The sequence below is a fragment of the Eucalyptus grandis genome, chromosome 8 (assembly GCF_016545825.1).
Source record: "Eucalyptus grandis isolate ANBG69807.140 chromosome 8, ASM1654582v1, whole genome shotgun sequence".
NCBI classification, from domain to species: domain Eukaryota; kingdom Viridiplantae; phylum Streptophyta; class Magnoliopsida; order Myrtales; family Myrtaceae; genus Eucalyptus; species Eucalyptus grandis.
The window spans coordinates 70,933,361-70,961,285 of NC_052619.1; the positions used below are offsets into that span (position 1 = coordinate 70,933,361).

Genomic DNA, 27,925 nt, shown 5'->3' on the forward strand with positions numbered 1-27,925 from the left:
ATGGCAAACGCCCCCCGCCACAAAAAAAAAAAAAGAAAAAGAAAAAGAAAAATCATCCAATGACGGCAAATCCTCATGCAATCTTCCTCCCCTCAGATCGTCCATATTCCCTCATCTGGAAGGGATTACGACCATTCCACCAACGTTGTTGCTCTCGGCCCTCCGACACACCACGTGCCCAGAGCTTTTGTCCTCTATCTTGCTCATCCATCCCCTCCTCTGGTCTCTCTCGTTTTTAGGGTTTTACTCCCTTGCAAAAACGTGCTAAATAGTCTAAACTTTCTCGAAGGGACTTTCGATGCTGAACAAAATAATGCATCCTTAGCTTTCGATTATCGTTGATTATCGTTGAATAAAAGTGCTCGACTTTATCCTTTCTTATGGTAGCTGTCGAGGATGGATGTTTCATGCTGAGCAAGATTGGGTTATTGTGCCCGGCAACTTTTGGGCATGTACACATAGCAAAAGGGATCATTATGTCCTGATACTTATTGGCGATTGCTCTGTAAAACAAGGAGAATTTTTGCGACGATTGAGAGAATCACAATCCTAGGATGGTTCATTGATTAATCATGAATATTCAGGCAGGCTTTAAGTTATTGGGTAGTTATGAATAAATAGTACGCGATTGTGCAAGTATGCAAAAGACAATATTAAAGTTTAGGAATTTTCTTTCTTCTCCTTTTAATTAGTAAGGCAGGTTGGAGATGACTAATCATGTCTCAAGCTCGAACCCAACAACTACGATGGTATATCAAATCCAACTCCAAACATGTGTTTCGTCACTATTTTTCTGCACTTCTATATTTTTTTTTTGTCAAAAGAAAGTACTTTGTAGTACCGCAATGAATTATCTTAACATTTGTTTATAAACCACTATCCACGATTTGAACCTCTAACTCTCATTTAGGATTTATTTATGGGATTTGAAATCTATCCAACACCTAACTCTTGTCATGACTTATAGGGGGTCCTTTTTCTTTTTCTTTTTTGTAAAAGGTAAGAAACTTATAGGGGGTCCTTGTGGGTGGGGAACCCAATAAAAACTCGACCATGACCATCCCTATCACTCATTGCTTGATACTCGATCGGAATTTTAGTTTATAGAGTTTCGTCAATACTTAACATGAATCTGGTAGGATAAGCTTCAACATTATTCTAGAGGTCCCAAATTAGATTGTTTGGCAACGTCGAAAAAAAGGCCTTGACAATCTCGTGCGAGGAAAAAGATGATCGATCTCAGTCGGCTTTGTTCCTTGCATGTTTAAACAAGTTCACCCACGCAACTTCGTAGCTCCAAACTTCATAATCGAGCATGAAAGACAAAGCCAAACAACGTAATACGCACATCACGATGCTTTTCCTCGACCTTTTGCTACAAATCAAATCGAGAACAGTAGAAAGGGATTGGTGTGACATGGGATCAGATGAAGATCTAACTCAATCGGTTCATTCTTGTTACGAAACTGGGGGAAAATTACAAACATAGATTTTTCTTTTTCTTTTATTTTCCTTTTGTAGGACGAGTAGGTTGTCCATCCTAAACGTTATCTTCTTGCTTGATTGGGGGGAAAATGCCAAGGAACATTGACTGTTAGAATATTGTCATAATAATTCAAAATTTTAATTGATTTTATAATCTTCCGGAGAGCTAATTTTCTTATTCCATCATCCCATAAACATGTTGTTCATGTATAAATACCCTTCCATCGTAATGAATCTAAAATAGGATATTATGGTGACCCCCTTCTTCTTTTTTTATTATTTCGATTCTAGTTTGATACTAGTTACAGTTGCATCAACATGGACTTGGATTTTTTTTTTTTTTAAGATGGATCTCAGGAATGCTTAATCAAATGGCCATTTTGCCAAATTCAATACTACTACTGTCGAGCAATTTGGATCTCAATTAAACTCTTAAGGTGAAGCATTATTTGTTCATCGTAGTGATCGAGGCATTCTGTTACTTCTTCTTTATGTGGATATATATATGATCATTGCAAGAGATGATATCGAAGAAATCACAAATCCAAAGCAATATGAGTTGGGTCTTCAATGAGCAGGTTTGACCAACGATAGAAAATTGGCTACCGTACTACAGCCTAATGACAAGCTGGACCTTTTTTGTGGTACCCCTATGAGAGATGCTACACTTTATGACTTTAGCGATTCATATTGTTAGGAATGCACAGTAGAAACTTGATACCCAAGTCCGAATTTATCAACATACCTAATAGATCTATTTTCACTTAGAAGTTTAAGTCAGTAAATTATTAATCAATTAGAATATATATTAATTTTTTAACGCCCATTGGGTCTGTGTTGCTACACTACAATGTTTACTGACCAAAACGTGCATTGGTCATTGGAGCAAAAGCTTGATACTTTTCATTCGAGGAGATTGCAAGAGCTTGAACTTTCTTTCATTCAAAAATTTAAATCTATAAGTTATAGATCAACTAGAATGTACTAACCACTTACACCATACTAATTCCCTAATGTGAGATTTGTTTTTTTTTTTTTAGCACAACTCACACTTGCATATTATATGTGGTTTATATAGCGAGCCAATTAAAGTCTACTTTGCATTTTATCCATTGCCCTTCGCTATACATCTAACTCCAGATTAGGGTTACGAGCCTACTCGGTTGCCCACTATGCTAGGGATGTAAATGACCCCATATTTACAAATGGTTTTTATGTCTTTCTCAGCAATTTTTTTTTTTTAATTTCTTGGCGTGTGAATGATCGCCTAGGCACTTTCTGGTGCTGAATCCGAGCATCTGGTGCCGGCTAATACTAGGGTCGAACTTGTCTGGCATTCCCCGTGAAATCGCACACTGTTATTTAGCAAAAGCACACCCTGGGTAGCTCACTAGGCATAATGAGAACGAAGGCTCTTTTGTCCTTATCTCTTTTGCTTTTCAAGCCACGGAAGAAGGCTCCTTCGAGCCACTTCGAGTCTAAGATGTTAGAATATTATCCAAATATTCCGACTTTTAATTGGTTTCACAATTTTTGTGATTTTCCAGGATAATTAGCTTCATTGTTATATTAGATTTGCTTTCTTTCTCGTATTATTTGCAAATAAATATCCATTGATTTTAGTATCTTAGATAGTCCCATGATACCATGATTCTTTTCTTATCATCGGTTCTAACTTTGACCCTTTTTTTTAATCTTTCTTCTCTTACTTTGCATGCAGACCTTGACCACTTTAGAGAAGGAAGTGGGATTTATTCCCGTGCCAATTTCTTCTCTACTTCATCCAACATAGGATTTATATATTCAAGGGTCTCTCTCTGTCATTTCTTTTCAAGAGCATATTGACCTTTTGGACTGTCGTATTAGTCTTTCCATATTATAATAGGACGTAAACATGATAGCATTTTATAATTAGTTTTATGTTGCGTTCCTTCTTTCTTTTCATGATATTTATATACTGTTTGACGAGTCATTTTCATTAGGAATGAGTACCGGTCTCAGTTCAACCTATCAGTTCTCAAAATTTGGAACTGAAAATGAATTGTACCGGTATGCCTTTTTTTAGATAATCTTTTTCGCTTTGAAAATTAAAGCAACAAGCATTGTTGTATATGATGTCATACTAGTAACAAATTAAGAAATTTTAGAAAAAACTCACATACGACGAAATATGATCATCAACGCAAATTAATTTGTTTTCTACATTATTCAATCTTATGAACTATTGAATAAAAATGATACGATTTGAATATAATAGATACAATTAAGATGCGTACAATAGACATTCTATTTACGGTCAATCTTATTTTTTTAGCTCTCAAGTATATGTTTAGAATTAAAATCCGTTTAGTAACTCAATTTGATTTTTCAATTTCTAGAACAAATTATCAAAAGTAAAATGAGTACTATTCGTGTCCTTACCGACCTAACTCATGCAACATGAATAGGTAGGTAGAAAATAGATAAAAATCAAGTTAATCCCACCTTACGTAATCATTTTTTTTTTCTCCTTTTCCCTAAGCAGAAGTGGGGTGGGACAATGCCATAAAGCTTTTGTCGATATTTTTTTTCTGAAATATCGATCTGCAGAAACTTTTTCTTGGCAAATGAGCGTCGCAATTCGACACGTGGGGGATGAAATTAGGGACGCGGACAAGACACCCACGTTAACCAACGCTAACGCCATCTCCCCCCCTTGCCTTGCCCTCTCTCTCTCTCTCTCTCTACCTCTACCTCTACCCGCCCAAACGCACTTTCTCTCTCTAGGCCCGCCACGTCATCCTCTCTCCTCTTTATCCAACCACCTTCCTGCCGTCCCAACCATTTTCACCTTCACTTCTCCTAGCTGTTTCTCACTCCTCACTCCCCCCACCCCCTCTTTCTCTCTCTACAAAAAAAGAAAAGCAAGAGAGAAGAAAACCCAAGAAAAAAAAAAAGTTGTCTTTTTTAACCCCCACCTCCCCTCTCCATCTCTCTCTCTCTCTCGTTTCTCTCTCTTCGTCTTCCTGGCAGCTTCTTCCTTATAAAATTTCCACGCAGAAACCAAGTCCAATCTTTCCATCTTGACTCTCTCTCTTTCTTTCTCTCTCTATCAATCTCCACTCGTTCCACCTCCACAGGCTCAAATCCTCTCTCTCTTTCTCTCTTTTGGTTTCTGGGTTTTTCTCTTCCGCCCCTTTTGAAGGAACCCACGGGAGAAAGATGCCTTGGTGGCCGAGGAAGTCCAGCAAGTCCCGGGAGGACGCCGCCGCCGCCGCCGCCAGCGGTGCCCAGTACAGCCCCCGCAAATCGTCCGTCAAGAACGACGCCAAGCGGAATCCCAGGAGCTTCGACGAGGCCTCCTCCTCGCGAAACTCGCCCAGGAACAGCCGGGACTTCGGGGGGGCGGCGGCGGCGGCGGCGGCGGTGGGCCCGCCGTCTTGTTCTCGGGCTTCGATTCGGATCGGGGCCTCCCCTTGCCTCGGCCCTCGGTCTCGTCCATCCAGGGGACCGAGAATGGGTCGGTCTCTGTCTCGAGCGTGAGCTCGTCCGGGTCGTCGGATGATCCCCAGCTGGTCAATGGTCACGCCCAATTTGGAGTCCAGAGGTTGGGTTTCGCGAGATTCGCGATTAATCTCCTTCTTGCCCTAATTTTTCCTTCATACATGATTGTAACCCTTCGGTGGAGGTTGATGATTCGGCGACGCGTGAAGTAGATTTGGTCCTTGGTTTTAGGGCTAGCGTGAATTATTGGAGTCGACGGTCGCTTCTTTTGCAGGTGATGCTGAGCGGCGATTTGTGTTGGTTTTTGCGTAGTAAAGGGTAAATGATTAGCTGGGTAAGGAGGGTTTCTTGGTAATTGATTGACATGGGATCGAAAGAGTCGATTGTTTTCTGGTCTTGTCTCTCTTGATCATGTCTTTCCTCTCTCGAGGTCGGAGCTTTGATCGTTTCAACATAAGGACAAGGTCAGTTTGGTGGCGAGTTCGTGTCTTGCGCAATCTGAAGTTGTGGGTGGCTTTCATTTCTAATCCCTTTGATATCCCTTGTCTTTGTGTGTGCGGGTGTATTCGGCTTGCTTTTGTTGTTTGAGGTTTGGTAGGCTCAACAGCATGTATGATCGTAAGTGTAATGACTTCATAATTAAAGCGATGGTCTTTTAGAGACCGACTTGCGTCTTGTTTGTGTTGAAGAAGATCAGATGAGTAGTGAGTGAATATGATTCTCTATAAATGGAGGGATGGCATTTGATGTTGTCCTAAGAGGTGCTGTGGGTAAAAATGATTGCCTGTATAGGCAGCACGTGTAAGTATGATCTTTGTGGTGTTTTGATGACAGGGGACTTAGCAATACAAAGTGCACTGCAAGGGCAAGGAGCCCCAGTCCTTGTGCGAGGGGGCCCACAAGCCCCACATCGCCTCTTTGTACACGATTGTCGGGTTTCAATCTTGATTCTCCACAATCAGGAAGGCAAGATGATGCTAGGAGCCAATGCCATCCGCTGCCTCTTCCCCCGGGTTCTCCTACAAGCCCTTCTTCGTTGCCCAACAACAGAAATGGTGGGGCGCCTGAAAGCCCCACTTCTACCCTTTCAAAATGGAAGAAGGGAAGACTTCTGGGAAGAGGAACTTTTGGGCAAGTTTTCCTTGGATTCAACAGGTACGTGTACTCCAAAATTTGCTTGCAAGCAGAATAATTGAGATGTCTCACTTTTCCTCCATCAACTGTCATCTACTCTAGATGGCTTAATTTGGATAAATGGTTTTTGAGCCTTTCCATGTTCGTTCTTCCAGCATAATCGACACATTTGTTAACTTGTCTTTCTGCTAACATTACAGTGAAGGAGGGCAAATGTGTGCTATAAAGGAAGTGAGGATTGCTTCGGATGATCAGACATTAAAAGAGAGTTTTAAGCAGCTTAATCAGGTCAAATGTTTAACCCATTTTATGTAAAATTATCACTTTTAGTCTTTTGATGGTATGAAAATTGATGAACTTGTTGTCTTCCGTCATCTGCAGGAGATAAACTTGCTTAGTCAGCTTCGTCATTCAAATATAGTGCGATACTATGGAAGTGAATTGGTATGGGCAGGATGCTTTAGTGGAAAACTTAAAAATTCATAGGCTCATGCATCAGAATACATGCAAATAAACACAAAATGCAAACATTGGCACTTCTGTGTGGATTTGCAGTGAATTAATTTTTGATATTCTGCATCTGTCGTTCTTGTAGGGAGAAGATGCACTCTCAGTTTACCTTGAGTATGTATCTGGTGGTTCAATTCACAAATTACTCCAGGAGTATGGTGCGTTTGAGGAACCTGTTATTCAAAATTATGCTAGGCAGATTGCTTCTGGCCTTGCCTACTTGCATGGAAGAAATGTGGTGCACAGGTAATTGCCTCTCAACAAGAGTTGTGATTTCTTGTAAATTGGATGGCCAACCTTATAGGGTTTATTAAGTTTCGCTAATGGTATTGCGCACCTTGCAGGGACATCAAAGGCGCAAATATTTTAGTTGATCCCCATGGTGAGATCAAATTGGCGGACTTTGGCATGGCGAAGCATGTATGTCATTTGAATCAATAAGCAGTTTTAAATTTCCTTTTCTTCAATATTGCAAAGGATGGCAAGTTTTCTTGGGGATTTATGTTACTCCTTTCATATGTATTTCATGACTCTCTTTAATTACTCCACCCAACAAAGATCCCACCAAAAATCGCATTTTAAATATTTGGAACGGTCTAATGCAAATTTCGACTTTAGGGGCTACATTGGAACTATATACCCTAGGGTAAACAAAGCTTGCCCCTTGATTTTTTTGTTTGACATGAGGATTCCTTGGCAAAGTTAGAAATGTTCGTTTACTTCATTGGGTTCTCTGGTGTGAGAGATCATCTTATTGTGAAGTTTAGTGATTTTTAGCCTGAGTGGCTGAATGACAAAATTCTTGCACCCATCTGATCCTATGAGTGTTCTCTCACCCATATACCCATGGCTACCCACAAACATGACCACAGCTATTGGGAGGTGTATATGGATGGTCCTTTTGCTAGTGCTAACACTACTATTCATAGACCATGGAGTTAGCACAATTTGGGTAAGGAGGAGATGTATATAGGTAGGTAACAAATCAGAGTGGCACAACAAAGCATGGTGAGCCCATAACCCATACCCAGAATTGAAACTGGCTCTGATAACAGAGAAGTTTCAGCCATGCCCATGTTTTTACTTACAGGAGGTGAACAATTTTGCAGCATGTAATTATTTTACATAGTTCATAACGTGCTGAGAAATTCTTGTCCTCTTTTGTTTGATACAGATAACATCTTGCCAATCAATGCTTTCTTTCAAGGGTAGCCCTTACTGGATGGCACCTGAGGTACTCTCTCTCCCCGCCCCATGGGGTTGTGTCTGCATGTGCATGTGCATGTACTCATCTTGTGGTGGCTACCATTTTTGCATACATTTTATATCACTTCTTATCCATGTTCCCTTTACCCATGTCTTTGCCCACCCACTTATATTGAGTAATTAACCTCAGGTTGTGATGAACACGAATGGCTACAATTTGGCTGTTGATGTGTGGAGCCTGGGATGCACTGTTCTTGAAATGGCAACATCGAAGCCACCTTGGAGTCAGTTTGAAGGGGTGCGTTAGACTATCCTGAACATCAATGTGCTTTTTTCTTGCAGTTCCCAGTAGTCTGCAGGACTAAATCTGTTTTCTTTAATATTGAATTAAACAGGTGGCTGCCATTTTTAAAATTGGAAATAGCAAAGATATGCCTGAAATTCCCGATCACCTTTCTAATGATGCCAAAAGTTTCATAAGGCTGTGCCTGCAGCGTGACCCATCGTCCCGGCCCACAGCTGCGCAGCTACTTGAACACTCTTTTCTTCGGGACCAGGCAGCATCAAGTAACATTAGCATTACCAGAAATGCCTTTCCTTCAGTGTTTGAGGGGACCCGCACGCCGGTAAAGCCTTCTAGAATGCTTTTGTTTCCCTTTTGAGATTCATTTGTCTATTCCTTTAGTCCATGCTTTTTTTAAGTGAGAAAGAGTGTTGCACTATATACGTTGAGATTGTGTTTGTTGAAGAAGCATTTGCAATGTGTCCCATGGAGATGGATGTATGGTGAGAAAGGTCTGTTATAAACTCGCGTTAAGTTTCTGGCTAAAAGAAGATTTTGCATTAGGTTTTTACTTGTGAGGTTTTATTTTTTGCTGAATGCATTAAGGCTGTTTTGTGTCTATTATTGTGTGTCCGCCCTCTGAATAAGTATTTGGGACTTATTTATTCCGATTTTGTATGAACCAGGTTCATATGCGGTGCTCAGTGTGTGTGGTTCTTCTTTATCCCAAAACAAGGAAATGAAGAGAGGAATCTTGTGATAATTTAGTTGTTGTAGAGAAGATTAGTGTACCGAAAAAATTGAGACTGGTTACATTGATTATGAACTGGCATTTACTTCCTCTTTTGCTTTGAGCAGCCAGCGCTGGATCTCCATCCCAACAGAGGAAACGTGACTCCGGGTACTGTGACTCCGCCTGAAGTGGACTACCCGAGACAGCCAGTGGGAATGGTCTCTCTCTCCAACAGAGGAAGCATGACTCCTCCTGAAGTGGACTACACGAGAAGGCCAGCAGGAATGCTTTCTCCCTCACGAGCCTTGAGAAGTCCAAGGTATGTGCTTTTCCCATGCTTTTGGTCATGTGCATGTGTGTGATTTTTGTGTTCCGTTGTGGAACAGAATTACTTTTTTCAGGATGTGTATTAAATATTTTATCCTCCTAGCAGGAATGATGTGAGAATGATAACATCTTTACCCGTATCCCCAACTTCAAGCCCATTGCGTAATTTTGGAAATGCACAGAGGAGCGGGTTTCTCTCACCTCCTCACCCATCTTATGCTAATGTTGGACACAGTGGTTACACCTTGAACGACTACCCCATATATCCTACAAGACCAAACACAAGACAGCCTTTGGATCCTTGGCATGAAACACCTCTTTTCAGTTCTCGGACGCCCAATGGATCCCCGAGAAGGGCACTTATTTGATGTAAATAGCAAAGTAAAACTGTAGGTCCTTTTTCAATCGTAACAGGAGAGGAATGAGGCAAAGCTCTATATGCTGTATCTAGAGGGAAAGTATAGCAACGCGTCCTTTCAGACAAAAGTGGGGGGGTTTCTCTGGCTGCTCACTACAGGAGCTTCGAGACAAAGTATAAAGAGGCTCTTCATGGCTTTGGTGGAACTTGCGTTTCTCGCCTTTACAAGTTCCTCCTTGCATATAATAAAAAAGGGTGATGGAACTTTACGATCGGGGATGTACTGTAGCTTGAATCTTGTAACAATTTGTTGATTGTTGTAACTGAGGCGATATCTATGTTTGTAACATTCTTGTTTATAGCTTAAAGGTTATAAGATGAATACCCAGACTGCTGTCAGCCTGATAAAAACGAGAGGATTTGGCCCTTGGTGGTTGTTCCCTTTCCTGTCTGCTTTTACTTCACCTGTTCCCAAATATGTGGAGTGTTCATATTTTAGAAGTGACCTTGGACAGCTTATCAGAGTATGCATTGGCGCCTGGCGTTGTGGTTTTGCTTCAGTTTTCTCATCGAACGCCGCAGCTCTATGTTCCGGCTGGTTAGATAAACTGTGGAACTCAACATGTGCTGGTAATGTTGAGGTAATTTTCTGAGCTCTCAAATTGGCAACAGGACTTTGGGAGGACGGATTCCAGCTCCAGTGCATCGGAAGTAAAATCCCAGTCGTGTTTGGCGAATCGAGAATGTGGGGTTGATTGCACATTTGGCGATGGAAACTGGTTTAGGCTGCAAAATGGCAACAAATTTTTGATGACCTTTCCGGAGTCTTGGGTTGCATTAGAAGTTGGAACTAGGGAAGAATTCAACCCAGGCCTCAGCTGATTTTTCGAGCCTCGGTAATTGTACGGGAACGGTAACGAAAGATACGGTGGACCTAGTTCAGCATTTTTCAAAGCGTTTTGGAGAAAATTTATTGTGTTTAGCAAATTACTCGTACTGCATGATCCTATCCATCGGTCACCTCTCGTGTTTCTGTTCATTCCCTTTTTAGCACGTTGCGTCTCGTGCTTTTACACAACAAATCACAAGTGAGGTAAAATATCTTACCATCCATGAGAAATAAATCGAACATTATAAACTCTAGTTTATTAATTTATTCAATATTTTCAATATATTTAAATTATTGCATGAAGAACAAATACTTCGGTGAACTCTAATCAAGACCCCGATGATTAGAGTTTTCTCCCTCCCGAGGAGGGAGAGGTTCAAAACCGGCACGTCTCCTGCAGCTAGATTTATTTATGATGGCAGTTCAGTTCGTCTCATTGGGTTTACCCGGCGGCCAACTATACGGGGTTTTGGATCATCAAAAAAACGAAAAAAAACAAATAATAGCGGAAAGAAGAGAAGAGGGATCATCAAAATAAACTCATTTACAATTCAGCACGAAAAAAAGGAAAAAAAAAAGAAAAAAAAAGGGATTTCAACTTTTCCCACCATTTTTCCTCTGCAACTCTCTCCCTCCCTCCTCGCTTCCTTCCCATGGAAGCTTCGAGGCTTGAAGAAGAGACCCTTCTCTCTCTCTCTCTCTCTCTCTGTGTGGCAAAATCGGAACTTGAAGGAGGGGGAAGATGCCGGTGGAGATGCCGAGGGGCCTGCCGTTCTCGGTGGACACGTGGACTCCTCCGTCGCCGTCCCGGCGGAAGCGCCACCGCTTCCTCACCCACGCCCACCGAGACCACTCGGCCGGGATCGCGGCAGCCGCCGCCCGCTCCTCCCGCCCCATCTACTCCACCCGCCTCACCAAGGCCCTCGTCCTCCACCACTTCCCTCAGGTCCGTTCCCCAGAACCCCTCCTCGTTCCATCGTGGCTCGTGATCCTTGCCTTTGGGGGTAGAAATGGAATTTCGGGTCGATTGCTGATTAGGGTTTCGTTGGTTTCTGGGTGCAGCTTGACGGTTCGTTGTTCGTCGAGATTGAGGCGGGGCAATCCCTGGTGGTCGACGATCCGGATGGGCCTTTCGCCGTCACTGCTTTCGATGCCAATCACTGCCCCGGTATGCGATTTTATATGATTTAGAACTGAGGCTGTTGAGTGCGTGATGATCTTGTGGCTGCTGAGGGGATTCTATTGGAAAAAAATTGGTTTTCTAGATAAAGATGCATTAACCGCTTCTTTTGCTTCGTTCATTAGCATTGGGCGAAGAGAGTTATGCAAAAAGATGGCGAATTTTGCCTTGTCTTGATGTTTTGACTTTCATTCCGTGATCTTTTTGTATTCATCACTGCGTAGGAGGATTCTTTTTTCGTTTTCGGTTTGGTGGTTTCTAAAGGATGCTATTGACATATGATCCTGGTCCATCTCCTGGTGCTGGTTTTTTTGGATGCCAGGAGCTGTGATGTTCTTGTTTGAGGGCGCCTTTGGTAACATTTTGCACACGGGAGATTGCAGATTGACCCCTGAATGCATGCTGAACTTACCGAACAAATACATTGGGGGAAAAGGCAAAGAACCAAAGTGTCCACTGGATTTGGTTTACTTGGATTGCACCTTGGAAAGTACCGCCAAAGCATGCCAAGCAAGCATTCAGCAATACGACAGGTATGAATTGAATTAGTTGCCACATAGCCTCTCATCCTTGTTCCTTTGATTGAACTGCATAGCTTAGTCATATCTCCACCCAAATGCTGAGGCTTGTTTTTCAAGCTATATGGTTGGTCTACATCATCTCATGCCTTAGCTCCATGACTTTCTTAGTCAATCGACAAGTGTACAACTTTTTGTCATGCTGTACTTTTACAAGATATTGTCATTAACATTGGCATAGTGATCGTCATTGTCCTGAACTCCAGTTTTGCTCATGTGCTTTTTGGATTTATCTTGATATGGGTTGCAACTTAATAACTCACCGTCTCTGTGATGCTTAGTTTGTCAAAAATGAGAGGAATGAATCTCTTGGTTTAAAGTTGTGAAAAACAACAGAAAAGTATTTATATTGTTTATGCAGGTGATCAATTGTATATGGAAGCACCCTGACGCTCCAGTTGTCTACCTGACCTGTGATTTACTTGGCCAGGAAGAGATACTGGCTGAGGTGTCACGGACCTTTGGGTCCAAGATCTATGTTGATAAAGCTGCCCATCCAGAGAGTTTACGTTCTCTGGCACTCACATTCCCGGAGATCCTCTCGGAAGATCCATCTTCTCGTTTCCATTTGTTTGATGCCTTCCCTAGATTGTTCGAAAGGGCTAAAGCAAAACTTGAGGAGGCTCGAATTAGTTTGCAGCCCGAACCCCTAATAATTCGGCCTTCATCACAATGGTATGCATGTGAGGAGGAGTATTCCCTGGCAGAAATTAAACTAAGACAAAGATTCAATGAAGCAGTTAGGGATGAGTTTGGTGTTTGGCATGTCTGTTACTCTATGCATTCATCAAGGGATGAATTAGAGTGGGCCTTGCAGACTCTTGCCCCTAAGAGGGTGGTGTCAACAACACCGAACTGTTGGGCTATGGAACTGGATTATGTCAAGAGAAACTGTTTTGGAACTAAAGTAGCCTCAGAGGACCCTATCTGGAATCTTCTAGGCATCAATGCCAAAATTCCCATCAACATTGACGTCCCTTCTGAGTGCATGAAGTTTCCACCTTCATTATCTGAGCAAGCTCATAGTTTTGTGGACTGCGAAGGAAAATCAGCAAAACCATCCACCGGTGGGAGTGAAGTTTTAGATTTATCTCCTCCGAGTAAACGGCCCTCACTGACACTATTTGGTAGGGCCAGAATTGGTTTTGAAGGCTCAATTCATCTGCAGGAAGAGAAGAAAATTGCTTCCAGAAATGATGAGCCATCACATATTATTTCCACCACTATTCATCATACTCAATCTGAACTGTCATGCCGAGAAGATAGATATACTTCGGAGCATTGTGAGGAATTAAATGAAGAAAAAGTTGAGGAAGATATTGCTGAAGTAGTACAGACTAAGAGTCCAGAGGCAAAAGAGCCAGACAATTGCAAGTTCGATTCTTTTTCATCGCTTGGGTCATCGAACAATTTCAATCAGTGTTTGAGAAAGTTGTACAGATCAAAGAATGTCCCGGTGCCTCGACCTCTACCCTCCTTAGTGAAATTAAATGCCACTAGACGTGCTATTGGGAGCTTTAAAGGTAAGCCGGCTTGTGTTCGCCTCTAAATGTGGACAAGAGAGCAGAAGTCGGAAGAGATGCTCTGGAGGTTTTGATTATTGGTGAAGACTACAGGAATTACAGGGTATATAGAGAAAGAAATAGGCAATTTCGCCTTCGGGATTTGGTTTCTCAAACATACAGCTATCAAGCATTTGATAGTCAAGGCGGCAAACCATTTTTATACATTCCATTCTTTCACATAAGTGCAGATGATTGATTGTAGGAACATTGCCAAATTGGCAAATACAGAGATGCACATATTCATTTGTAATATTGTTATAGGACACTCATATAAATTGATTGCGTTGAGGTATGTAATTAGAGCCCAATGTTGGTGTTTTTCATGAATTTTTATTTCCTTGAAGCTTCTAGGAATGCAAACGGGCTCGGAAGATTATGTAGTCGGTCACGAGCAGGAAGAAATCAGAAATTATCAACCGTATACAGAGGTCTTATGCATAGCGAAATTCACTTTAGATGCTGAATCCTCCACTAAACGAAGTCCATTCAGACAGCAAAGTGAAAAAGGAGACGAAAGAAGTGAATTCTGCCGGAAAAAGAAAAACATAAATAATCAAAAAATTATTAAGGTTAATATTATAAAAAACTCAAAAAATTGATATATTTATGATAAATTTACTTGATTATTTTCGTTAAATTTTATCATTAAATATCGTTTGATGACACGTGACTGTTGACGATTGTATCACTTTAGAGTTATATTTTTCGTTTGTTGTATGTGTATCGGGTTATGATATTAATATAAATTTTATCTAGAAATAATGGAGGGTCACTTTGATGGGTTTTGATTATCAAAAAATTAATTTGGGATAATTTTGCATGTTTCAATTTAGGATTTATGATGGTCAAAAAGCTAGTTTAAAGTAAATTTGTTTGATATGGAGATTTTTTGTGTTACTAACCCAAATTACTAATAAATTGAGGAGAATCACTCTGCTTTGTCGGCGGCTATATAGCAAGCGTTTTTCGACGGGGACAGCGTACGATGAAGCCTCGTTCTTGCTCGTCGGAGCTGAAAAGCGAACGTCTTCGGTCGAGTTCGGAGCGAGCGACGAGAAGAGACTTCTTCGCCATCGAAATGCAATGAATCTCCTCGCTCCCCTCCGCCCATCGCCCGCTCGTCCTTCTTCCCTCATCCGCTCAAATCCGCTCTCCAGGTTCATCCCCTCGCTCTCTCTCGAAAGCAAGAGGCCCGCGCATCGGAAATGCGAATTGTTCAGCTCGGCATTTCTTCAAACACGTCGTGTGCTGTGGGTTCTCTTGCTTTTTGGGCAAGTGGGTGTCTCTGTCTCTCTGTCTAGCGAGTCATGTGTGCGTTTCTCTCTGTGTTTCTTGAAGGGTCAGCGCTCGTGACGACTTCGCCATTGAAGCTCGGCACGTGAACTTCTCTGTCCCGACGAGGCAGGGGGCGCCTGTGTCCATCCTCAAGGACTGCTCCGTAAGCATTCCTGCGGGGCAACTCTGGATGCTTCTTGGCCCCAATGGGTGTGGGAAGTCGACTCTTTTGAAGGTGCTTTCACTCTTTTTCTTGTTGTCTAATTGGCTGATGGTGTTGTTATTCTTCGTGCACCTGACGATTTAGTCGTGTCGTTCAGATTCTTGCCGGTCTTTTGGCTCCAACTGGAGGGAAGGTGTATGTCAGGAGGCCCAGGAGTTTTGTTTTCCAAAATCCTGACCATCAGGTTAGTTTTTTCGTTCTCAACATGTTTGACAAGGTTCCGTTAGTAGGCTTTTTATATGCTTTGGACTGGGGATCTTTTAGCTGGTTCTTGTACCTGTAGAGATGTTTTTGTTCTTTAGTATATATGGAGATTGTAAGACCGAATGTAAACTTATTTTCTGGTTGTTGACAAGTGGAAGTTGGCTAATGTATGATAGAATTTCGGTTGGTTATGGTAAAATGAAGGTCATGTTGAAGAGTTGTTTTGCAAGATATCTGAGCAGGGACGATTTAGAATTGGGGTTGTAGACATTACTGTCCGAGTTATAGTTGGCATGGAAATGGCATGAAAGTTCTGATGTGTATCTCCATCCTAAAGCATTGCCTTTGTGAACTATTGGCTTTGTGCACAAGTAAAGGTTGAATTTAAAGTCAAACTTCCAACCATGTTGGTCAGTTTATACTGAATTTGAGAGCACATATGTACTTCACTTCCATTCTTATGTAACTAATTGTAGTATTTACTAGCTGTCTGCTTTATATTAGTCACGATTGGCGTTCTGTGACACTTCTAATTGAGATCTGCTAAACCAAGTCAAAACCTCAAGGACCCTAGTACTTTTTTGGGTCAAAAGGACCCTAATATTTAAATGCCCTAAGAACTTGAAGTAAATTTTCCTTCTGAAGCTAGTAGAAATGTAGCAACTCCTTGCAATAATGTCAAGAAATGCCTACATTAGGAGGATTGGAGCAGGTTTTGTTAAGTTGGGTTCATTGCTCAAACCCTATCCAGTTTGTTAATATGGATCCTGTGATCAAGACACTCTGGGCATGTGAAGCTATTTGCCAATTGTAAATGGTATTGATGTCAGCTAGCACCTGGTATATTGTGAACATCCATTGAGAATGCATGTGCAACGCATGTAAGCACGTGTGTGCATACGTGCATAGTAGGAAGGGAGGGTTTCATCTTAGGTTATCTTTGGGATCATCTGCGAGTCCAAAAATATGCTCTATTTGATGATAGTAACAACTTGTGAGGGTTATTGTACACATATTGTCCGCTTTGGATACTAAATTCTCACGGTTTTGTTCCTTTCGGGGCAGCCCATACCTATCCCAAGAAAACGCGTATGTATAGTTAGAGGGACCTAAGCCACCCCTTAACAAAACATCGTCCTCGCTGTGGCCCCACACGCGGTTGAGAGTTGGCTTTGATATCCGTTGCTCTCGGGGCAGCCCATACCTACCCCAAGAAAACGCGTATGTATAGTTAGAGGGACCCAAGCCATCCCTTAACAAAACATCGTTCTCGCTGTGGCCCCACACACGGTTGAGAGTTGGCTCTGATACCCATTTCTCTCGGGGTAGGTTCCATTCCTCTCGGGACAGCCCATACCTACCCCAAGAAAATGCGTATGTACAGTTACCTTAACAAAACAAGGTCCTCGCTGTGGCCTTCTCTCGGTTTTGTTTCTCTTGGGCAGCCCATACTATCCCAAAAAAACACGTATGTACAGTTAGAGGGACTCAAGCCTTATAAGCTAGCTCAGGACTTCCTCACTAGGCGATGTGGGACAAGAGAGGGACTCTTTCCTTGCGCACGTCCGGGGACCGAGGCGCAGACGCACCGCCATCCCTCTTCCCCGCGCACCATCACTTGGGTCATCACAATATTAGGAAGGGAGGGTTTTGTCTTTGGTTATCTTTGGGATCATCTGCAGGTCTAAAATATGCTCTATTTGATGATACCAATAACTTGTAAGTACATACCATTACCAGTGTTTTGCATGTTTCAGGTTGTGATGCCGACTGTGGAAGCTGATGTTGCATTTGGCCTTGGCAAATCCAACCTTACTCAAGAGGAAGTAAGGTCCAAGGTGTTCCAAGCTTTGGATGCTGTGGGCATGTCCGACTACATGCAAGTAGGTGATGGACACTTTTAAGTATACTATGATCTCTAGATCATTAGAATTATATGATGCTCACCTTGCAGAGACCAATTCAAACCCTCAGTGGTGGTCAGAAACAGAGGGTTGCCATTGCTGGTGCCTTAGCTGAAGCATGTAAAGTTCTGTTATTGGATGAGCTCACGACATTCTTAGATGAAACGGATCAGGTATTATCCCATGGGCTTGAGTAATTGCAAAATCAAATTCTTTTGAACTACGAATTATGTTCTAAAATAGATCTTGTTTTTTGGTTTGGATTCAGACTCGTTATTACATTGGTTTAAAAGAAAAAAATTGCATTCAGTTTACGTGTTTGAATTGGATATGTGAACTTGTCAACAGTTTATTCTCTAAATTAACTTAATATTCAGATAAGTTTGAGACTGAACCCTGTGCTTTCCTCATCTCACTAGATTGGTGTGATCAAAGCAGTAAAAAATTCTCTAGACAAATCGCAAGAAGTTACTGCATTATGGGTGACTCATCGGCTGGAGGAGCTAGAGTATGCAGATGGTGCCATATACATGGAAGATGGGAAAGTTATTTCTTATGGAGATCCAGCCAGAATTACGGATCTCATCAAAGATAAGCAAGCAGCTTATATCAATGACATAAATTGTTGACACTGTTGTTGTATGTTGATTGTTTGCATGATACGTAGAAAGAAAAGGCAACAAGAACGATTGATACCATCCCCTTTCTTAATGTGGGGTTGCGTCTTGCCTATGCTCTGGATTATTTATTGTGGGCACTGCATTTGAGTTGAAAGTTTGTTTCCATGATCAGTGCTCACAATGCAACATGTATAAATGCAAATTATTTTTAGACGCAATACAATTTCTTTGATTGATATCTGTGTGCATGTGTACGGTGTGTCTAAATTTCTATAACACTACTTGAGAGACTTGGGAGTTGATTGTTTCTGTTGGTATTGTACAGAAGAAAAATCTTACATGATATTCATGTTTGGTAAAAATCAGCTTCTCTTTTTTGGTTTTAAGTTGCAACTCACCCATTCATTGGCCTGGCTTCCCTCCCTCGCTTGGAGTGCAAATGGGTGGCCCTGGAAAGCATTCTACCTATGAACACTGATGCAACTGACTGGTCCGTTTGAGCATGTCTTATAAGAATGGCCCGATGCAATCCGAGGATGCTGATTTCTATAGCAGAAAGAATTCCGGTTTCTTCTTGCTGCAGCTTTGCCTCTGGCCAGGTTTTGCATAGTTCCCAAGTAGTCATAAGTGTTTAAAATAGGCATGGAAATGTTATGCCCTAGCAATGAATGCCAAGAACAGACATGACCATCGATTTTGTGTTGCGGTATTTTTGCTTCGAGTCCATCAAGATGAATCTCTCTCTCTCTAATAAACAGGTCATCTGCGAGAGCCAGTATAAAATATCCAGTTATACTCCAGAGGGAAAATGGTATCAGGGAATCCATTTTCGCGGAACACAAAATATGGAAGTAAACTGAAGGAAAATAAAGCTCAATTTAACACATGTGAAACCGGTACTTATCATGAATATGAACCAGAAAACTGATTTCTAGTTCTCAATCCAAAGACTTGGAAGGGTACTTATGTTCCGAATACTATGACCCCAATATCGAGCTGACTTGCTGCTGAGTTCAAGCAATTTGTACTCATCACATGAATCATAGAACAAGTTTCTACAATATTTCTTTTCGAGTGTAGTGGAAGCAAAAGTTCCCAGGAGAAAAGCAAGAAGAAAGAGTGCGTCATTCCAAGGTGTTTGCCCATGTGCTTCAATTGCCAACGGTGGATGTCTAGCTACTATGATCGGTTGATTGGCCACTGCAGCATGGTCCCCGTATAAATCTCTTGCGTAAGGTCAACGGCATTTTTGCATTTTTCTAACTGATGAACTTTGACTTTTCCTCCTGTTCGAGTTGAGCAAAACTGCACTAGCTTCCCACTTTGGTTTCAACCCCACATCCCGCATCCCGCATCCCGCATCTTGGTGTCATCTGACCAAACACTAGAAGTTGCTGAATCTATGATAACTCATCAAAATATTTAATATAATTAATGTGAACTGTCTCGACTTTTGAAGTGTTTTTGTAATCACGCATTGTACGAGAAATATGCCGCATAAAAAATCAGGAACTTTCTTAAACAACGGGGAGAGCCAATATTTTTCGACGATATCTTTCGAAAAATTGAAATGAATAAATAATTCAATTTTGGGCATAAAGAAAGAATATGAAAGTGATGCTGTGCCAAAGCTTCAAGAGGAGTTGACCATCCGGTCAAACATGGAGGATCTGCAAAACTAGAGAGAGAGAGAGAGAGAGAGAGCCTCCATTTTTCACTCAACCAAAAAGCCTGCACCCTTTCTCCCTTCCCCTTTTTTTGAATGGTCAACGCGCCAAGCTGTTTGCACTCTCCCCTCTCTCTTTGTCTTCCTTCCATGGTCGCCTGCTTCCATACATCGCCGGCTCGACGAATCGGGAAGCAAAAAGCTCCGGCCTTTGCAGCCTCTGCGGCCTCTTCCCTGCAAATTCTGTAGAATTCGTTGAGCTCGAGGAGCACGCCGCCGTCTCCGGCTCCGTCTCCGGCCCGATCTTCCGTTCCGGGTTGCGCCGATCTCTCTTGCCGGCGGGGGCGATTGCGAATTCGAAGGTAAGTTCGAATCTTTTCGCGTTTTTCGTTTCTGGGTTCTTTCTTCCGGCAATAGGGTTGATCAGTGCGCGATAAATTTACTCTCTCTCTCTCTCTCTCTCTCTCTCTCTCTCGTGATTATCTGCCTCGTTGCTTCATCACCTGCTCCGACTACTTCCGCGAGTGTCAAGTATGTGGGAATTGCCGTTATTCCATTTCTGGAAAGGTGATGAAGTTGGCAATTTTGGTATGACTGGTTAATTTGGAAGGATTTGCATCGGCTGCTGGATTCGTTCTTTTTGTGTCAGTAGCTGATCTACATGTTGTGTATGTAAAGCAATTTCTGACCCGTATTAAAAGTATGGTCAGTTCAGTCTTCTTGGGTTAGAGGGACCTCGGTCATGCCTGGAAGCACTTATTCAATTGTAGATTGATGTGAGTTAATGATTGGATCGAATGATGGGATGTCTCATGTTTCTAGTTAAAATTATCTTCTTGTGAGAGAGGATGGTGCTAGCGATTTCGGATTGTATGTTTTTGCGTGCAAAAGTTAGTTGGTTCTTGGGTTCTTTCTGAATGCTGTAGACATCTTATGACAAGAACTTTCATCTTTAGGTGCTCCAACAGATTCTTTAATCATAAGTGTGAGAGGGAATCATCAGAGGATATTGGCGCCAAAAACGGGTTTTGCGCTGCAAATTCCCGGACCTCAATAGAAATCTAGGTTAGGACAGGTCCGGTGAGACTTGGTGAGAGGTACGCTGTCGGTAACGCAATACTCTAAACTTCCACTGCATATTGTTTGCTTTACCTAGTTACAATACCTTTTGTTAGCCACAGTTTACTAGTTGATACTTGACTTTCTAGAATTTAGTTCTTCAGCCATTGATAGAAGAAGGCACTTAGTTATACTTGTACATGGTGACAACTCGAAATCACTGCTGTGTTGGTCATTTATTAGCTTATTGTTTCTTGTCCTCATCTGTTCTGCCTTTGCCTTGTTGCTTGCTTTTGTTAATTAGAGTATATTCTTTTATTCTATTATTTTATTATTTTGCTCTCATGCCTGAAACCTATAGGTGTATTAGTTTGTGGTTTTTTTTCCAGACTGATGGTGTATTGTAAGTGAAAATGAGCAATTAGTTTGAGTGATGCAACTGCAGTGTGATGTGCACTGTGGAAGGAGGAAAACACAAGAAATGAAGAAAAACAGAATCAGGTGAAACCTGTGAACCGGATTGGATGTGAAGGGGTTTAATTGGTCAGTTAGTGTCCTTCTCTCAAGCTTGGTTCCCGGTTTCAGAATGAATAATTCCCAACCAAAAAAATTTGGTTCGATGTAGTTGACAATGTTGAATTGGATTGGACCAGTCAGTCCACAACCCCAGTTATGACCCCATACCTTGAACCTATCTTTTGCCATTAGGTTCTCCAGTTTTTGGCCTCTATCCACCTTGGTCCCTAACCCATCTTGGAACTCATTCAATTATGCTGGAGTCATAGGCTTCCCTGCTCCTTCCTAATCTGATTTCTCATCTCGCATTGAAGTGTTAAATGTATTGTGACTGTAAGGTGAATCTTACCTTTTCCTTGCTCTATTCTAAGTTTTATCTTCCTGGCTATTACTCCTTATTATGCATAGACGATCTTCATTTTATTTTTTATTTTTATTGGGTCATAAACAATCCTTCATGTTGTTTACTGCAGATTATCACACAATGAAACCTTTGGAAAATGGGGACTCTGATTTGGAAGGTGGAAGGCTGGGAAAAGACAGAGAGAGAACAACAAGAAGTGGAAGGACATTTAAAATGCACAACCAGGCCTTGTTATCTGGGCTTGCATATTGCATGTCATCCTGCAGCATGATCCTGGTCAACAAGTTTGTACTCTCCAGCTATGATTTCAATGCAGGCATATCATTGATGCTCTACCAGGTGCTTTTTCCTGCTGTGTTAGTTTTGCTTTACCCGATTGTTCCCATGTTAGGATATGTGCTGAATATCTGATGGCTTTATGCGATTACTGACATAGCCTGTAACTCTCTTTGGAATTGCAGAATCTTGTGTCAGTTATCATTGTGTCTACATTGAGCCTTTTCGGTGTGATATCGACAGAACCACTGACTTTAAATTTGATTAAGGTCTGGTTGCCTGTGAACGTAATATTTGTTGGAATGCTCGTTACGAGCATGTTTAGGTATGTTGATTCTTCCCCCCCTGGGGAAATTAAAGTCTTTCACTACTTGGCATTGGCCTTTTTTTTTATGTCCACATCTTTTCTGAAATTGGAAGTCTCCTAGCATGCATATATATCCTAGTCATTCAATCGATTAAGATTACATGTCTTGGTGAGAGTTAATTCAATGCAGCTTTTTGGTAAGTTGGAATAATCTTCTGCATCCCTGTGGAAGCATAGCAAATTGATCGTGGATTGTCTGTTTATACTGTTCTAAAGGAAGAGCTAAATTAAATGGCTATTTATGTTTGAAATTTTCCCTTCATCATCATTGTCCCTGATGCTTTTCATTAACCATCCTATCAAGAGGTGTAATTAAGTGTTAAATCTACAATTCTACGTTCTTATGACGATTTTCAATGTAAAAGACTTGAAAGTACAAACTTACTTAATCTGATGTGCATATGAGCTTTCCAATAAACTTTAATCTATATTTTATTCTCTGGGTTAAATGCCGCTATCAGTATTCTCTAGGAGTACCTTGTGTATATCTTTTGTGGTTCACCACCTAATTTTGATGACAACTCCCCAAAAACTTATCTTAGAGAGAGTTTACAGTACTTGTTACTAGATGATTGGTATGGATGGGCATATAGGGTGCTTAGATGGTGATTCGAGTTCCTAAATACACAAAGTTTCCCATTGTAGGATCCATGTATATTTGAATTCTTAAACCATGTTTGCTAATTCAATGCAGACATTACTCGTCATAAAACATGAAATTTCATATCTCATTGGACAGTTGCGCTGAACTCATTAATCTCTTTACTTTTTTCCCTCCATCTGGTAAATGATACTGAACTCCGATCTTCCCCTTTTTTTTTTCAGTTGATTTGGGATTACAGTGAGAAAAACCAGGTTTTGGTTTCTATGCAGGGCCATCCATTTTAGTCTGTGAATGGGGCAGTGAGAATTTAGCTTTTAGCATGTGGAATCGACTGAACTGCACATGCTAAAAAATACATATATAATACCAGCATAAATCATTTAGAATATCTTTGTAATATGAAAAATTGGAATAATATTTCATTTCAAAGCATGAAATGGAAAGTCCTTTCTTGGGGCTTAATGAATTTATGCCTTTTTCTTGTAAGCATTTCATTTATTTCCTGTCTTTTGCCCCCAAATTCCTGTCACATGGTTGTGATTCAAAACCAGCTGTTTTATTGCGAAATGTCTTCATCATCTTTCCCTCTTTAAACCTCAAAATTTCATCCATAAGATTATCTCAATTTTTTTCAATGAGTCAATTAAATTGACTCGTCTTTGTTGTTTCTGCAGCTTAAAGTACATAAATGTTGCCATGGTTACTGTCCTGAAGAATGTTACAAATGTGATTACAGCAGTTGGGGAGATGTACCTATTTAGTAAGCATCATGATAATAGAGTTTGGGGTGCCTTGTTCTTGATGGTATGTTTCTGACTTTTCGTTTAATTTCATGGGGACCAAGATCAAGATTGACAATTTCCAGTTACAGAGAAAGCTTATACTTGCATAACAGAATGTATATAAGCAAAAAATTGGTCCACCTGATGGAAGCATTGACTCATCTTGCTGAGGTGTTTTTATGAATGGAGCAAGCATTATTCTGGTGTATTGAATCTTCTGTTAACTCCATGAGAGAATGTAAATGTCCATACATCTTCTATTGGCCAACAGATCTGTGATGCGTTTAATAAGCCATTGCATTGTTGTAGCTGCATGCTCTTTGCCATTGGTTCTTCTGCGCTTTAAATTTCCATCAGTAGTCTCTGCAGAAAGATTAGCTCTCTCGTATGATTGTGCTTAGTTTTCCTCTTTTTGATGGATTGCTACTTTAGGAAATTTCATGAATTCGGAAATGTATAACTACTGAAGGTTTTGCTTAATTTGGCAGATCATTTCAGCAATTTCTGGAGGGATTACTGATTTGTCTTTCCATGCAGTTGGCTACGCATGGCAGATCACTAATTGTTTCTTAACAGCGTCATATTCAGTAAGTATGCTCAAGGTTCCTTAATGTCATGTGGAAGTTTCAATTACCTATTTTAGACGTTTGACAGAGTGTAGAATTTGCATTAATGATACTATAATTAGGACCATTGAGATCAGATAAACTTTGCAAGTTTCAAAGGAAATCTGTGGAAGTACTTCTCACTAGTTGTTTCAAATCAGAACTGCTATGGTTTCCCTGCTTCTACTTTTAAAGATTTGCCAAATGCTTATACAAACTGCTGAAACTTCTAAAAAATCTAGAATAGACTCCCTGAGCAACCCTCTCAAACAGGTGGGCCTTCTCTAGATGAACAGATGAAATCGCATATATTGTGCATAAATTAATTAGATGAGAATTTGGTCTTTAGTTAATTATAAGTGCAATGTAAGTGTCCATACTGCCATATTCCTATTTTTGTTCCCAGTGGTTGTTAAAACTACATGAGGTTATCCTGACTGGGTTATGGGATCTATCATCCTTTTCTCTCACCAAGCTCTTCTACTTGTTTGAGTTACCAATTGAGATGGAACTGGTGTGCGTCCATTTATCCATTTACTCTTTTTGTCTAATGCAGCTAACACTACGTAGAGTCATGGATACAGCAAAGCAAGTCACAAAATCTGGAAACTTGAATGAGTTCTCCATGGTCCTTCTAAACAATACCCTCTCTTTGCCCCTTGGAGTTATTCTTATATGTGTTTTCAATGAGGTGGACTATCTGATTAGCACGTGAGTTTTCTCTTTCTTCATTTCATGATTATTTAAGTGCCCTGTGATCTTGTTAAAGTTGTTTTCCTTTGATTTTTGTATTCTTGGTATGTTTGTAAAATCTTTTGCTGATCGGTGACTGAACTCAAGCTTATATGAGTTTATTGGCTGCCTTCAACCTGGTGGCAATTTATTTGTCCTTGACCATTAGCTGGAATCTCATGTGGCTGTGTATCGTGCTTTTTTTTCTTTCACTTTTAAGTAGCCTTGCACTTCATTTCTTTTGCTAATTTTTCTCTTTGACGTCTGAAGATGTTATTTTGACAATGTGTTATGTTGACGCTCATATTAACCCAGTGGATACCTGTCACTTGTGATTGAAATAAGTTGAGGATGTCCTATGTAATATGAAGTGACAATGTTTTCATGATTTTGCTGTTTCTATCGATTACAACATGTTATTAAGCTTCAAATTGTTTTCTAGTCAAGAAATCATGCTTGCATGATATGGGCAATATGTAGTTTTAAACCTGTTATAATCAAGCTTATGATATTTTCTTTGTATTTATGTAATTGCAGTCCTCTTTTAAGGTTACCAACCTTTTGGTTGGTGATGACATTTAGTGGAATTCTTGGGTTGGCTATAAGCTTTTCTTCTATGTGGTTTCTTCATCAAACAGGGGCCACCACTTACAGGTTTGAACATCAAGTTTGCTCTGTCTGATATCAATACAATATTGTGCAAGCTTTGGGTTTCTTGGACAGTGATTACTGCTTATTGTGGTTTACTGAAGAAATCCTGTTTTTGGCCAATATATAGACTTTAAACAACTAGCAGACAAACTGTAATTTTTTGCCCATGGGAACATGTGTGTGACTTCCTGATAGTTGAGCCCTGATTGCTCTCTGAAGGGTGACTAAGAAAATTTCTACTCAGCTTTAGGAAGAAATTGAGAAAAACATGAACCCTAAGTACGTGTTGACTTAAGAAATTTTTGCTCTTATGTTGACGTTTTTCATTAGCTTTTCTGAGTCACTTTTAGTTTAAACCCCCAAGTCCTAGTTGGAAAATTTTTGATGGAGAGTGTCTTGTTAGCTCAAGTCGTGTGGATCCTCACCTCTTATGTCAGTAAAAGCGTGCTGCTCTTACTCTTTTATTTCACATGTATTTCTATCAGGTTTAGTTCTTGGAACATTATACTATGTTTCACTTGTCTTTTATGTTGTGTTTTTACTTAAATGCCCTTGCCATCCTGTGGGCTTGGAAGCTGAGCAAAACAATATTTTCAAAAATCTCGACCTGAATTTTAATTCTCTGTATGGTTACATCTTGTTGCATGTAGTTATGTTAGGTTGAGGTTGGAGATAGCTAGCTTTCTTACACTTTGAGATATGCTGATATATGCAGGTTAAATCTTCTTGCCAACTTGCATGTTCCTTCTATACTTGACAATTATCTAAAATCATTTGCACTGTCAAAAATATCATCTGTTCTTTTGTCGATTTCAGGTTTTTCTTCTTAAAAAGTTTGTGTATTTTCCAAGCTGCATGGTCAAATAATATCAAACAATAACACCGATAAACAAGTTTGGAACAATTGGATGATGACCTAAGTTTTTATTTGTGATTGAGTTGTCTGGTCCCCATCGCTGTTTAGTGTAAACAAATGAATTGATTTAGCAATTTAAACAGTCAAGGTTTAGCGCCTGTTTATGTATACTGAATAAAGGAAAGAAGGAAGATGTAGGATTTGCCAGTTACCAACATCATACTTTTGTTACTGGCCAACTATTTAGCTGACGATTTGTGAAGTCTAATAGGCAATCGTCGCATCTTTTATTTGCCTTTTCTTGACACAAACAATCCCCCTCTTTCCCTTCTTGATCAAAATTATCAAAAGATTGGAAAATTAAAAATTATCCTTGGTCTTGACCCATGAAAGAGTTGAATATGTGAGTAGAATATAATTCATTTTCGCAATATGACCTTTTGAAAATATGTGATAGGATGGACTTCGAAGTAAAATGGATTCTAATCATGTAAACAATACGTGGACGATCTCTCATACCAGATGCCATATGCAGCCTTGTAGGTTCATTAAATAAGATCCCATTGTCTATTGCTGGCATCCTCCTGTTCAAAGTACCGACTAGTTTGGAAAACTCTGCAAGCATCCTCTTTGGTAAATTTTCTCCCTCTGGTCTTCACTATACCAGCACAGCCACAGAATATTATGTCACGTGTTATTGTGTCCTGCAGGTCTTTTGGCTGGAGTATTTTTTGCGAGAGCCAAAATTCGGGAGAGATCATAATTCCAAGTTGTTAATCAAACACTTGTTGCATGGCTATTCTACGTTTTTCGCACATCAAAGATCATCGCTGCTTTCTATTTTGGTGAGAGGGAAATTAACTACACTCCACTGCTCATCAGCTCAATTTCTTCCTGTTGCTGAGGGTTTGTGCTCTACTTCTCTTTGCTTGAAAGAGAGGAATTTTGTGGGCTTGGGCAGTCGGGATCTTCTCTGTTGTATTCCAGAAAGAGGTTGCTTGCTAATTGTTGTGTTAGGAAATATACCAGATTTATATTGTGTTGCTTGAGAGTGACTTTCATCTTGGCTGTATTGATGAAGAGAGCGACTTGGCTAGCAATAGCGCTGTAGTAGAAAGCAGACTTCGCCTTATACATCTATGCAACAATTCTTTCTGCTGTTTGGTGGAATTTATATGTAGAAACTGCTCAACAGAGAGAAATGGAAGTATGACACGATCATTGTTAATTGCTTTAGCTTGTTCTGCATATATGATGTCTTGTGTCAATAGCTATGGAGGCCATGACATTTACAGCGAGCATTATGATTGGGGGTGTTAAATATTACGTACGCAAATTAAAAGGCCTGAACAAACTGCTGGTTCTCTTAGATCTCCCATGGCAAACGATCACCTGAAATATTGATCCTTAGTCCTGTCGTACGCCCTATGCGAATGAAGCTTTGATGTTTGTTGTTTGGGCAAACTACGGTATTTGCGGATTACCATAGG

The 27,925-nt window shown here is 40.6% G+C and overlaps 4 protein-coding genes across 6 annotated transcripts; all 4 read left to right on the top strand.

Moving 5' to 3' along the window:
• Positions 1-4,667: 4,667 nt before the first annotated feature.
• On the top strand, positions 4,668-9,966 carry LOC104415891 (mitogen-activated protein kinase kinase kinase 3; the record flags this gene model as incomplete). Its single annotated transcript, XM_010027290.3, has 11 exons — positions 4,668-5,071; positions 5,803-6,123; positions 6,303-6,390; positions 6,484-6,546; positions 6,698-6,858; positions 6,957-7,032; positions 7,787-7,846; positions 8,009-8,116; positions 8,214-8,444; positions 8,960-9,153; positions 9,268-9,966. Coding segments are annotated over 11 exons (1,968 nt in total), but the record flags the coding sequence as incomplete, so codon positions are not given.
• A 1,057-nt stretch (positions 9,967-11,023) lies between these two features.
• Positions 11,024-14,054, top strand: LOC104415892 (5' exonuclease Apollo). The gene is given in 5 exon segments (XM_010027291.3): positions 11,024-11,354; positions 11,471-11,576; positions 11,911-12,069; positions 12,072-12,121; positions 12,528-14,054. Coding segments are annotated over 5 exon segments (1,707 nt in total). The 5' UTR covers positions 11,024-11,150; the 3' UTR covers positions 13,716-14,054.
• A 596-nt stretch (positions 14,055-14,650) lies between these two features.
• LOC104415893 (ABC transporter I family member 10) lies at positions 14,651-18,197 on the top strand. The gene is made up of 6 exons (XM_039299286.1): positions 14,651-14,888; positions 15,070-15,241; positions 15,327-15,413; positions 17,191-17,316; positions 17,388-17,510; positions 17,757-18,197. Exons 1-6 carry the CDS (start codon positions 14,815-14,817, stop codon positions 17,964-17,966), a joined length of 792 nt encoding a protein of 263 aa, XP_039155220.1. The 5' UTR covers positions 14,651-14,814; the 3' UTR covers positions 17,967-18,197.
• A 1,410-nt stretch (positions 18,198-19,607) lies between these two features.
• On the top strand, positions 19,608-27,671 carry LOC104415894 (GDP-mannose transporter GONST1). Of its 3 annotated transcripts, XM_010027295.3 has the most exons (10): positions 19,611-19,985; positions 20,580-20,720; positions 21,672-21,901; positions 22,024-22,163; positions 23,484-23,613; positions 24,080-24,178; positions 24,753-24,907; positions 25,466-25,582; positions 26,971-27,068; positions 27,146-27,671. In XM_010027295.3, the coding sequence occupies exons 3-10, from the start codon at positions 21,683-21,685 to the stop codon at positions 27,196-27,198; spliced, it is 1,011 nt and encodes a 336-aa protein (XP_010025597.1). In that variant the 5' UTR covers positions 19,611-19,985; positions 20,580-20,720; positions 21,672-21,682; the 3' UTR covers positions 27,199-27,671. The 3 variants fall into 3 exon arrangements, with proteins under 3 accessions (XP_039155278.1, XP_010025597.1, XP_010025596.1); XM_010027294.3 differs by lacking the exon at positions 20,580-20,720 and having other exon boundaries at positions 19,612-19,985; XM_039299344.1 differs by lacking the exons at positions 20,580-20,720; positions 27,146-27,671 and having other exon boundaries at positions 19,608-19,985; positions 26,893-27,029.
• The last annotated feature ends 254 nt before the right edge of the window (positions 27,672-27,925 follow it).